General features: G+C 34.7%; 1 protein-coding gene across 1 annotated transcript in view; it reads left to right on the forward strand.

The window, feature by feature from the left end:
- The window catches only part of LOC115916937 (maltase-glucoamylase, intestinal-like), a gene marked incomplete at its 5' end in the record, with an annotated part of 68,730 nt that overhangs the window by 54,024 nt on the left and 2,058 nt on the right, over positions 1-12,648 (forward strand). The window contains 6 exon segments of the mRNA XM_030970675.1: positions 453-601; positions 5,111-5,195; positions 7,194-7,250; positions 9,163-9,287; positions 11,103-11,191; positions 12,102-12,151. Coding sequence (XP_030826535.1) covers positions 453-601; positions 5,111-5,195; positions 7,194-7,250; positions 9,163-9,287; positions 11,103-11,191; positions 12,102-12,151 — 555 coding nt within the window.

The following is a 12,648-nucleotide window of genomic DNA, read 5'->3' on the forward strand; positions in this document are numbered from 1 at the left end:
TGACCCAAAATCCCCGTTACCCCCCCAAAACCCAAAATTGCCATTTTTCACCCCAAAACCCAAAACCGGCCATTTCTCCCCAAAACCCAAAATCCCCATTTTCCACCCCAAACCCCAAACCTTCACTTTTTCACCCAATTACTCAAAATTCAATTTTTTCACCCAATGACCCAAAATCTCCATTTTTCACCCAATGACCCAAATCCCCATTTTTCCCCCCAAAACCCAAAATCCCCATTACCCCCCCAAAACCCAAAATCCCCATTTTTCACCCCAAACTCCAAACCCTCCATTTTTCACCCAATGACCCAAAATCCCCATTTTTCCCCCCAAAACCCAAAACCGGCCATTTCTCCCCAAAACCCAAAATCCCCATTTTTCCCCCCAAAAACCCCAAAATCCCCGTTTTTTCCCCGGACGACCCAAACCGCCGTGTTTTCGCCCCGTTTCAGCGCCAGGACCCGGTGGCCTGGAACTCCACCTTTGCGTCGCTGTCGCGCCGCGCGCTGCGGCTCCGGTACCGCCTGCTGCCGCTGCTCTACTCGCTGCTGTTCTGCGCCCGCGCCCGCGGCAGCACCGTGGTGCGGCCCCTGCTGCACGAGTGAGGCCCCGAAATCGCCTTTTCCACCCCAAAATCGCCCTTTCCACCCCAAAATCGCCTTTTCCACCCCAAAATCGCCTTTTCTGCCCCAAAAATCATCATTTTCCACACAAAAATCATCTTTTTCCACCCAAAAATCATCATTTTTCACCCCAGGATCGCCGCTTTTCACCCTAAATTCACCTCAAAAAATCCCCCTTTTTTCACCCCAAAAATCGCACTTTTTCACCCCAAAATCCCCTCTTTTTGGCCCCAAAAATCGCCCATTTTTCCACCCCAAAATCACCTTTTATGGGCAAAAATAAATCCCATTTTTTCACCTCAATATCACAGGGTTTTACCTCTAAAATTCTCATTTTTCATCCCCAAAATCACCATTTTTTGACCCCAAAAATCCCCTTTTTTTACCCCAAAAATCGCCTTTTCTTTGCCCCAAAAACCGCCCTTTTTTGCCCCAAAATCGCCTCTTTTCACCCCAAAATGCGGCTCCGGTACCGCCTGCTGCCGCTGCTCTACTCGCTGCTGTTCCGCGCCCACGCCCGCGGCAGCACCGTGGTGCGACCCCTGCTGCACGAGTGAGGCCCCGAAATCGCCTTTTCCACCCCAAAATCGCCTTTTCCACCCCAAAATTGCCTTTTCTGCCCCAAAAATCGGCATTTTCCACACAAAAATCATCTTTTTCCACCCAAAAATCATCATTTTTCACCCCAGGATCACCGCTTTTCACCCTAAATTCACCTCAAAAAATCCCCTTTTTTCACCCCAAAAATCGCACTTTTTCACCCCGAAATCGCCCTTTTTCACCCCAAAATCACTTGGTTTTGGCCCCAAAAATCGCCCTTTTTCCACCCCAAAAATCGCCCTTTTTCCACCCCAAAAATCGCCATTTTTCCACCCCAAAATCACCTTTTATGGGCAAAAAAGAAAATCACATTTTTTCACCCAATATCACAGGGTTTTACCTCAAAAATTCTCATTTTTCACCCCAAAATCACCATTTTTTCACCCCAAAAATCGCCTTTTTTCTGCCCCAAAATCCCCTTTTTTTGGGCCCCAAAAATCGCCCTTTTTCCACCTCAAATTTGACCTTTTCTCGCCCCCAAAAAATCACCTTTTTGTCACCCCAAAATCATCTTTGTTTTGGGCTCCAAAATCGCCTTTTGTGACCCAAAAATTACCTTTTTTTGGAAAAAAAATCACATTTTTCACGCCAAAATCGCCTTTTTCCACCTCAAATTTGCCCTTTTCGGCCCCAAAAATCACCTTTTTGTCACCCCAAAATCACCATTTTTTCACCCCAAAAATCGCCTTTTCCACCCCAAAAATCATCATTTTCCACCCAAAAATCATCTTTTTCCACCCAAAAATCATCATTTTTCAGCCCAGGATCGCCGCTTTTCACCCTAAATTCACCTCAAAAAATCCCCTTTTTTCACCCCAAAAATCGCCCTTTTTTGCCCCAAAATCACTTGGTTTTGGCCCCAAAAATCGCCTTTTTCCACCCCAAAATCACCTTTTATGGGCAAAAAAAAAATCACATTTTTTCACCTCAATATCACAGGGTTTTACCTCAAAAATTCTCATTTTTCATCCCCAAAATCACCATTTTTTCACCCCAAAAATTGCCCTTTTTTCGCCCCAAAATCCCCTCTTGTTGGGCCTCAAAAATCGCCCTTTTTTGCACCTCAAATTTGCCCTTTTCTCGCCCCAAAAAATCACCTTTTTGTCACCCCAAAATCATCTTGTTTTGGGCCCCAAAATCGCCTTTTGTGACCCAAAAATTGCCTTTTATTGCAAAAAAAAATCACATTTTTCACGCCAAAATCGCCGTTTTCCGCCTCAAATTTGCCCTTTTCGCTCCCCAAAAAATCACCTTTTTGTCACCCCAAAATCACCATTTTTTCACCCCAAAAATCGCCTTTTCCACCCCAAAAATCATCTTTTTCCCCCCAAAAATCGCCCTTTTTCACCCCGAAATCACCCTTTTTCACCCCAAAATCACTTGGTTTTGGCCCCAAAAATCGCCCTTTTTCCACCCCAAAAATCGCCCTTTTTCGGCCCAAAATCACCTTTTATGGGCAAAAATAAGTCCCATTTTTTCACCCCAATATCACAGGGTTTTACCTCAAAAATTCTCATTTTTCATCCCCAAAATCACCATTTTTTGACCCCAAAAATCGCCCTTTTTTGCCCCAAAATCACTTGGTTTTCGGCCCAAAAATCGCCCTTTTTCCACCCCAAAATCACCTTTTATGTGCCAAAAAAATCCCATTTTTTCACCCCAATATCACAGGGTTTTACCTCAAAAATTCTCATTTTTCACCCCAAAATCACCATTTTTTTCACCCCAAAAATCGCCTTTTTTCTGCCCCAAAATCCCCTCTTGTTGGGCCCCAAAAATCGCCCTTTTTTGCACCTCAAATTTGCCCTTTTCTCGCCCCAAAAAATCACCTTTTTGTCACCCCAAAATCATCTTGTTTTGGGCCCCAAAATCGCCTTTTGTGACCCAAAAATTACCTTTTTTTGAAAAAAATCACATTTTTCACGCCAAAATCGCCGTTTTCCACCTCAAATTTGCCCTTTTCGCGCCCCCAAAAATCACCTTTTTGTCACCCCAAAAATCACCATTTTTTCACCCCAAAAATCTCCTTTTCCACCCCAAAAATCATCATTTTTCACCCAAAAATCATCATTTTTCACCCCAGGATCGCCGCTTTTCACCCTAAATTCACCTCAAAAAATCCCCTTTTTTCACCCCAAAAATCGCACTTTTTCACCCCGAAATCGCCCTTTTTCACCCCAAAATCACTTGGTTTTGGCCCCAAAATCGCCTCTTTTCCACCCCAAAAATCGCCATTTTTCCACCCCAAAATCACCTTTTATGGGCAAAAAAAAAATCCCATTTTTTCACCCCAATATCACAGGGTTTTACCTCAAAAATTCTCATTTTTCACCCCCAAAATCACCATTTTTTCACCCCAAAAATCGCCTTTTTTCTGCCCCAAAATCCCCTCTTGTTGGGCCCCAAAAATCGCCCTTTTTCCACCTCAAATTTGCCCTTTTCTCGCCCCAAAAAATCACCTTTTTGTCACCCCAAAATCATCTTTGTTTTGGGCCCCAAAATCGCCTTTTGTGACCCAAAAATTACCTTTTTTTGGAAAAAAAAAATCACATTTTTCACGCCAAAATCGCCCTTTTTCCACCTCAAATTTGCCCTTTTCTCGCCCCAAAAAATCACCTTTTTGTCACCCCAAAATCACCATTTTTTCACCCCAAAAATCGCCTTTTCCACCCCAAAAATCAGCATTTTCCACACAAAAATCAGCATTTTCCACACAAAAATCATCTTTTTCGCCCCAAAAATCATCATTTTTCACCCCAGGATCGCCGCTTTTCACCCTAAATTCACCTCAAAAAATCACCTTTTTGTCACCCCAAAATCATCTTTTTTTGGCCCTAAAATCGCCTCTTTTTCGACCCCAAAAATTACCTTTTTTTTCACCTTTTATGGGCAAAAAAAAATCCCATTTTTTCACCCCAAAATCACAGGGTTTTACCCCAAATTCTTTTCACCCCAAAATACATTTTTGACCCCGCCTCTTTTTGGCCCCAAAATCCCTCTTCTGTCACCCCAAAATCTCCTTTTCTGACCAAAAACAATCCCATTTTTTCACCCCAATATCACAGGGTTTTACCTCAAAAATTCTCATTTTTCACCCCCAAAATCACCATTTTTTCACCCCAAAATTTACCTTTTTAAAATCCCCTTTTTTTTCGCCCCCAAATCATCATTTTCCAGCCCAAAATCAGCCTTTTTTTTTAACTGAAAAATCGTCTTCTGTCACCCCAAAATCACCTTTTTTGGACCCAAAAAATTTTTTGGAAAAAAAATTTTCACAAAATCGTTTTCCACCTCAAATTTGCCCTTTTCTCGCCCCAAAAAATCACCTTTTTGTCACCCCAAAATCATCTTTTTTTCGGCCCTAAAATCGCCTCTTTGGAGCCCAAAATTGCCTTTTTTTCACCCCAAAAAGCATCATTTTTCACCCCAAAATCAGCATTTTTGGGCCCCAAATCCACCCCAAAATCGCCTCTTTTTGCCCCAAAATCCCCCTTCTGTCACCCCAAAATCACCTTTGATGACCAAAAAAAAATCCCATTTTTTCACCCCCAAATCACTGGGGTTTTGCCCCAAAAATTATCGGTTTTGCCCCAGAATCACCCTTGGTTTTGCCCCAAAATCGCGCTTTTTGTCACCCCAAAAAATCGCCTTTTTGTCGCCCCAAAATTGGCTTTTTCACACAAAAATTGCCGGGTTTCACCCCAAAATCGCCATTTGTCACCCTAAATTCACCGCAAAATCTCCCTTTTTCAACCCAAAGTACCCTCTGGCATCCCAAAATTACCATTTTTGGGAAAAAACCCCACGTTTTTCACCCCAAAATCACTTTTTTCAATGTTGATGTTTTTTTTGGCGGATTTGCCCAAAATCGCCGTTTTTTGCCCCAGATTCACCGAGGACCGAACCACGTGGGACATCGACCGGCAGTTCCTGTGGGGGGAGGGGCTGCTCGTCAGCCCCGCCCTGGAACCCGTGAGAAACGGGGGAAAACGGGAAAATCGGGAAAATCCGGGCAAAAAAAATGGGGAAAATCCCAAAATGGAATGGGGGAAATGTCAAAAAAGCCAACGGAGGAATGGAGAAAATTCAGCCCAAAAATAAAAAAAAAAAAGGGGAGAAATTCCAAAATGCAAGAGGGGAAATCCCAAAAACTCACCGGGGGAAATTGGGAAATGCCCCAAAAAGGGGAAATCCCCCCAAAAAAATCAATGGGGGAAATCCCAAAAAAAAGAGGAAAATCCCCCAAAAAAGGGGAAATCCCAAAATCCCAATAAAAAGGAAAATGGCAAAATGGGGAAATCCCAAAGAAATAATGGAAAAATCCCAAAAACCCCCAAAAGGGGAAATCCCAAAAAAATTAATGGGGGAAATCCCAAGAAAAAGAGGAAAATCCCCCAAAAAGGGGAAATCCCAAAATCTCAATAAAAAGAGGAAAATTCCCCAAAAAACGTGGAAATCCCAAAAAATCAATGAGGGAAATCCCAATAAAAAGAGGAAAATCCCCCAGAAAAGGGAAATCCCAAAAAAATTAATGGGGGAAATCCCCCCAAAAAAGAGGAAAATCCCCCAAAAAGGGGAAATCCCAATAAAAAGAGGAAAATCCCCCAAAAAAGGGAAATCCCAAAAAATCAATGAGGGAAATCCCAATAAAAAGAGGAAAATCCCCCAAAAAGGGGAAATCCCAAAATCCCAATAAAAAGAGGAAAATCCCCCAAAAAGGGGAAATCCCAAAAAACATCAATGAGGGAAATCCCAATAAAAAGAGGAAAATCCCCCAAAAAAGGGAAATCCCAAAACCCAATGGGGGAAATCCCCAAAAACCAATGGGGGAAATCCCAAAAAACCCCACAAGAGAAAATCCCAGAAACCAATGGGAAAAATTGGGGAAATCCCAAAAAAAAACAATGGAAAAAATCCCAAAAACACAATGGGGGAAATCCCACAAAAAGTGGGAAAATCCCAAAAAACAATGGGGGAAATGGGGGAAATCCCAAAAAAAACAACGGAAGAAATCCCAAAAACCCCACAGGGGAAATCCCAAAAACCCAATGGGGAAAACCCCAAAAAAAGGAGGGGAAATCCCAAAACCCAAATGGGGAAAATCGCAGAAATCCCAAAAACCCAAATGGGGAAAATCCCCCAAAAAAAGGGAAAATCCCAAAAACCCGATGGAGGAAATCCCAAAAACCCAATAGTGGAAAATTGCAGAAATCCCAAAAACCCAATGGGGAAAATCCCCAAAAAAAGGGAAAATCCCAAATAAACAATGGAGGGAATGGGGAGAAATCCCAAAAAAAAGGGGGAAAATCCCAAAAACCAATGGGAAAAATGGGGAAAATCCCAAAAAAGGAGGGGAAATCCCAAAACCCAAATGGGGAAAATCGCAGAAATCCCAAAAACCCAATGGGGAAAATCCCCCAAAAAAGGGAAAATCCCAAAAACATGGAAGGAATGGGGAGAAATCCCAAAAAAAGGGGGGGAAATGCCAAAAACCAATGGGAAAAATGGGGAAAATCCCAACAAAAGGAGGGGAAATCCCAAAACCCAAATGGGGAAAATCCCCCAAAAAAGGGAAAATCCCAAAAAACCGATGGAGGGAATGGGGAGAAATCCCAAAAAAAGGGGGGGAAATGCCAAAAACCAATGGGAAAAATGGGGAAATCCCAAAAAAAATTAGTGGAAGAAATCCCAAAAACCCAAATGGGGAAAATTGCGGCAATCCCAAAAACCCAATGGGGAAAATCCCCAAAAAAGGGAAAATCCCAAAAAACCAATGGAGGAAATCCCAAAAACCCAAAAGTGGAAAATTGCGGAAATCCCAAAAACCCAATGGGGAAAATCCCCCAAAAAAGGGAAAATCCCCCCAAAAAAGGGAAAATCCCAAAAACCCGATGGAGGGAATGGGGAGAAATCCCAAAATTGTCAAATTTGGGATTTTTGGGGTGAAAAACCCCAAACTGTTCTTTGTAGGGCGTGACCGAGGTGCGCGCGTACCTGCCCGACGCCCGCTGGTTCGACTTCCACACCGTGAGCTCCCCATTAATTATTCAATTAATTAATTAAATTGATTAATTAAATTAATCCTCATTTAATATTTCCATATTTCTTTTCTATCTATATTGATTTATTAACCTTTAATTAATTAATATTTTAATTGAAATGCTATTATTTATGATCATTCTAAAATAACATTTGTATAATAATTATAATTAATTCTTGTAATTAAAAATGAGCAGTGGTTTATTAATTTTAATTGTTAATGGCAAAATTTGGCTATTAGCGATTCATTAATTAGGGTTAATTATTACTCATTAACGGTTAATGGTTAATTATTCTTGGTCAATTATTGATGGTTAATTTGCCAGCCCTGTCCAGGAGGGGGCGATAGTGAGGGGAAAAAAAATTTACATGTAAATAAATTAAATTAAATTAAATTAAATTAAATTAAATTAAATTAAATTAAAATTATTATTTTAATAATATAATTTTTAATAAATATCCATTTTTTTGGCTTTTTTGTTTTTTTAAAAAAAACGATTTTCAGTACCTTTTTTGGATTTTTTATTGTAATTTTTTGTCCATTTATTGTCCTTTTTTTGACATTTTTGTCTCATTTTCTTGCCCTGTTTTTGGTCATTTTTTGTCCATTTTTTGGAACTTTTTATTTAATTTTTTGTCCATTTTTTGGTCAATTTTTTTGTCATTTTTCTCTCATTTTCTTGCCCTGTTTTTGGTCATTTTTTTCCATTTTTTTGTAATTTTTATTTAATTTTTGCCCATTTTTTGTCCATTTTTTGTCCATTTTTTGTCCATTTTGGATCCTTTTTTGGTAATTTATTCTTCATTTTTTGTAAATTTTTGTCCATTTTTTCCCTATTTTTTCGATCCAATTTTGGTCAATTTTCTGTCATTTTTCTATAATTTTTGCCCATCTTTTGTCATTTTTTTATCCTTTTTTTTCCTATTTTTTGGTCCAATTTTGGTCAATTTTTTGTCATTTTTGTCCATTTTTTACCCAATTTTTGCCCTTTTTTTGGTCACTTTTTTCATCAATTTTTTGTCAATTTTTGCCATTTTTCTCTAATTTTCTTCTCCTTTTTTTAGGGCATTTTTTGTCATTTTTCTATAACTTTTTGCCCATATTTTGTAATTTTTTGTCCATTTTTTGGTCCAATTTGGTCAAATTTTTATCATTTTTTTATAATTTTTGTCCATTTTTGCCCCTTTTTGCCCTTTTTTGCCCATTTTTTGGTCAATTTTTGTTTTTGGGTCAATTTTTTCTCAATTTTTGCCATTTTTCTCTAATTTTCTTTTCCTTTTTTTAGGGCAATTTTTGCAATTTTTCTACAACTTTTTCCCCATATTTTGTCATTTTTTTTGTCCATTTTTTCTCCATTCTTTTGTAAATTTTTGTCCATTTTTTGTGTTTTATTTTAATCTTTTATCCAATTTTGTTACCTTTTTTTTGGCATTTTATTTCTAATATTTTTTCCTATTTCTGTCTATTTATTGTCATTTTAAAAATAACTTTTCGTCCATATTTTGACCATTTTTTGCCATTTTTCTCTAAATTTTTCTCCATTTTTTGGTCAATTTTTTTTTTTTTTTTTTTTTTTATTATTTGTCCTTTTTTTGTCTTTTTATTGACCTTTTATTGGCCATTTTTTGCCATTTTTTGCTCATTTTCTTGTCAATTTTTTGTCCTTTTCCTATAACTTTTTGTCCATTTTTTAACCCTTTTTCTCCTTTTTTTTCACTCAATTTTTGGCCATTTTTCTCGAATTTTTTGCCCATTCTTTATCAATTTTTAAACTTTTTTCTAAAAATCATTTCCCCTCAATTTATCGCCCACCTCTCTGACCACTGACGCATGAAAATTCACTAATTTAAATATTCATGAATATTCATTAATCCGCCGATTTTTTTTGCCGTTTCCCAGGATGAGGAGGTCGGGTTCCGCCGGCAATTCCGGAACTTTCCGGCGCCTTTGGGTCGCATCAACCTCCACATCCGCGGCGGCCTCGTCCTCCCCCAGCAGCTCCCGGCCAACAACACCTGGTTCAGGTCAAAAAAACAAAAAAATTTCATTTATTTTGGGGGTTTTTAGGTCAAAAAAATAGAAATAATTTGAATTTTTGCGCATTTTAAGGCGGTGTTGTTAATATGGAATTATGTATGTAAATCTGTTATAATATATGATATAGAGAATATTTAATTTTTATTTAATATATAATTTAATATACTCTGTTTTATTATATATTTAATATTTTTATTTAATATATAATTTAATATATTCTGTTTTATTATATATTTAAAATCTTTTATTTAATATATAATTTATTGTACTCTGTTTTATTATATATTTAATTATTTTATTTAATATATAATTTAATATACTCTGTTTTATTATATATTTAATATTTTTATTTAATATATAATTTAATGTACTCTGTTTTATTATATATTTAAAATCTTTTATTTTATATATAATTTCTTATACTCTGCTTTATTATATGTTTAATATTTTTTATTTAATATATAATTTAATATACTCTGTAATATTATATATTTTTTACTGTTTTATTATATATTTAAAAATTTTTATTTAATATATAATTTAATGTACTCTGTTTTATTATATATTTAAAAATTTTATTTAATATATAATTTAATATACTCTGTTTTATGATATATTTAAAATATTTTACTTTATATATAATTTATTATACTCTGTTTTATTATATGTTTAATATTTTTTATTTAATATATAATAATTACGCTATCTATTATTATGAATCATTATGTAATTATGTAATCTGTTTTATTATGTAATTGATGCAATTTTATTATGTGATATATTTTAATTAGGTAATTATATTGCATAAAATATGAATAATTTATAATGTATAATATGTAGCATTGTATATTATACATTATAAAGTATATTTACATATATATGATATATAATATATAATATAAAATATATAATATATAATATACAATATATAATATATAATATATTATAATTATATTATATATATAATATAAATAAATAATTAATATATTATAATTATAATATATATATATATTATATATTATATATTATATATTATTTTAATTCCCAAAAAATTCCCCAAAAATAATCCCCAAAAAACAAAAAACCCCCCTCCCCCCAATAATTCCCCCAAAAAATTCCCAAAAAAATCTCCAATAATTCCCCAATAATTCTCCAATAATTCCCCCCCCAAAAAATTCCCAAAATAATTTCCAATAACTCCCCAATAACCCCTCAATAATCCCCCAATAAATCCCCCCAAAAATCCCAAAAATCTCCAATAATTCCCCAATAATTCCCAAAAAAATACCCAAAAAATCCTCAATGATTCCCCAATAAATCCCCAATAAATCCCCAATAATCTCCCAATACTCCCCCATTAATTCTCTAATAATCCCACATTTCCCAAAAAATCTCCAATATTTCCCCAATAATTTCCCAATAATTCCCCAATAATTCCCAAAAAATACCCAAAAATCTCCAATAATCCCCCAATATTTCCCCCAAAAAATCCCCCAATAAATCCCCAGTAATACCCAAAAAATCCCCAATAATTTCCCAGTAATTCCCTGATATTTCCCCAATAATTCCCCAATAATTCCCCAATAATTTCCCAGTAATTCCCTAATAATTCCCCAATAATTCCCCAATAATTCCCCAAAAAAAACCCCCAAAAATCTCCAATAATCCCCCAATATTCCCCCCAAAAAAATCCCCAATCATTCCCCAATCAATTCCCAATAATTCCCCCAATAATCCCAGTTTTGGGAATTCCCAAATTCCCGGGATTTTGGGGCCAAATCCCGGAATTCCCGATTTTCCAGCCGCCGGAACCCGATGCTCCTGACCGTGGCTCTGAACGATTCCCAGGAGGCCTCGGGGAGCCTCTACTGGGACGACGGCGTCGGAATCGGTCAGCCTCATTTGCATAATTAATTAAATGCATCATTAATCATGCATTCATTCATCGATTTGTTCATTAATTCAATCGTTAATTTGAATTTTGGGCGATTTTTTTTTTGTCATTTTGGGAATGAAGCGGAATGAAAATGAGGTTCATTAACAAATAGAGCATGCAAATTAAGGGTAATGAGATGCAAATCACATGCAAATCGCATGCAAATCGCATGCAAATCAGGTGACCTATAATTCAAATTAAATTCAAATTAAGTGAAATTGGGGTGAATGAAAGGACGTGGTAAAGGTTAAAGTAAGGTCGAGCTTGTTAATTAAGGTTGCTAAATAATAATTAATGAAGTTAGATTATCATATGTAAAGTTATTAAAATTAGCATAATTATTAAAATTTTAAATTATGTTTCATATTATATTTTATTGATCTTATAGTATGTATTGTTGTATCATTATATAATTATATTACTAGATTATTAGTATTAATAATTATATTAATATAATTAAATTTATAATTATATTAATAATATAATTATATAATTAATAATTTTACAAATGTAATGTAATGACAGTGATTAAAATGAATGTAATTAATAAAATTTGTAATTACAATAATATTATAAAATATTTCATGTATTATTTATATATATTACTGCATGATTATTCAATAGTTGATTAATTTTCCTTAAACAGAATTTAAAATTTTAATTTCAAACTTAATTTTGCTATCTATTAATTTTAATTTTAATAGCTATTACTTTTAATTTCAATTTTAATTTTTATGCGATTTAAAATTTATATTTAGATTTTTATTTTGATTTCATTTTCTATTATTTAAAGTTCAATTTCAATTTTTAAATGGAAATTTTAATTTTAATGTCATTTAAATTTTAATTTGGTTTTATTTTCCAGACACCTACGAGAAGGGCGAGTACCTGCTGATGGCATTCACCGCCCGCTCGGTGAGTCCCAATGCAAATTTCACCCAAATTTCACCCAAATCCATTTAAATTTCACCAAAATTTCCCTTCTCGGGGAAATAGATGTAATATATTTTTATCGTTTAAAAAGAAATTTTATATTATATCTATCATTTTATATATTTTCATATCTATTTGTATGTATGTATTTTATATTTAAATGCTTTTAATCCTCTTTTAGTCCTTTTTAATGCTGTTTTAATCCTGGTCTAATAAATAATAAATAATAAATAATAAATAATAAATAATAAATAAAATAAATAGTAACAAGTAAATAATAAGTAATAAATAATAGGTAATAAATAATAAATAATAAATAATAATAAACAATAAATAAAAATAAAATTAATGGTAAATAATGAATAATAAATAATAAATAAAATAAATACTAAGAAGTAAATAATAAATCATAAATTATAATTTATAAATAATAAGCAAAATAAATAGTAAATAATGAATAATAAATAAGAAATAAAATA

This window comes from Camarhynchus parvulus, unplaced genomic scaffold, assembly GCF_901933205.1.
Source record: "Camarhynchus parvulus unplaced genomic scaffold, STF_HiC, whole genome shotgun sequence".
Classification (NCBI taxonomy): Eukaryota; Metazoa; Chordata; class Aves; order Passeriformes; family Thraupidae; genus Camarhynchus; species Camarhynchus parvulus.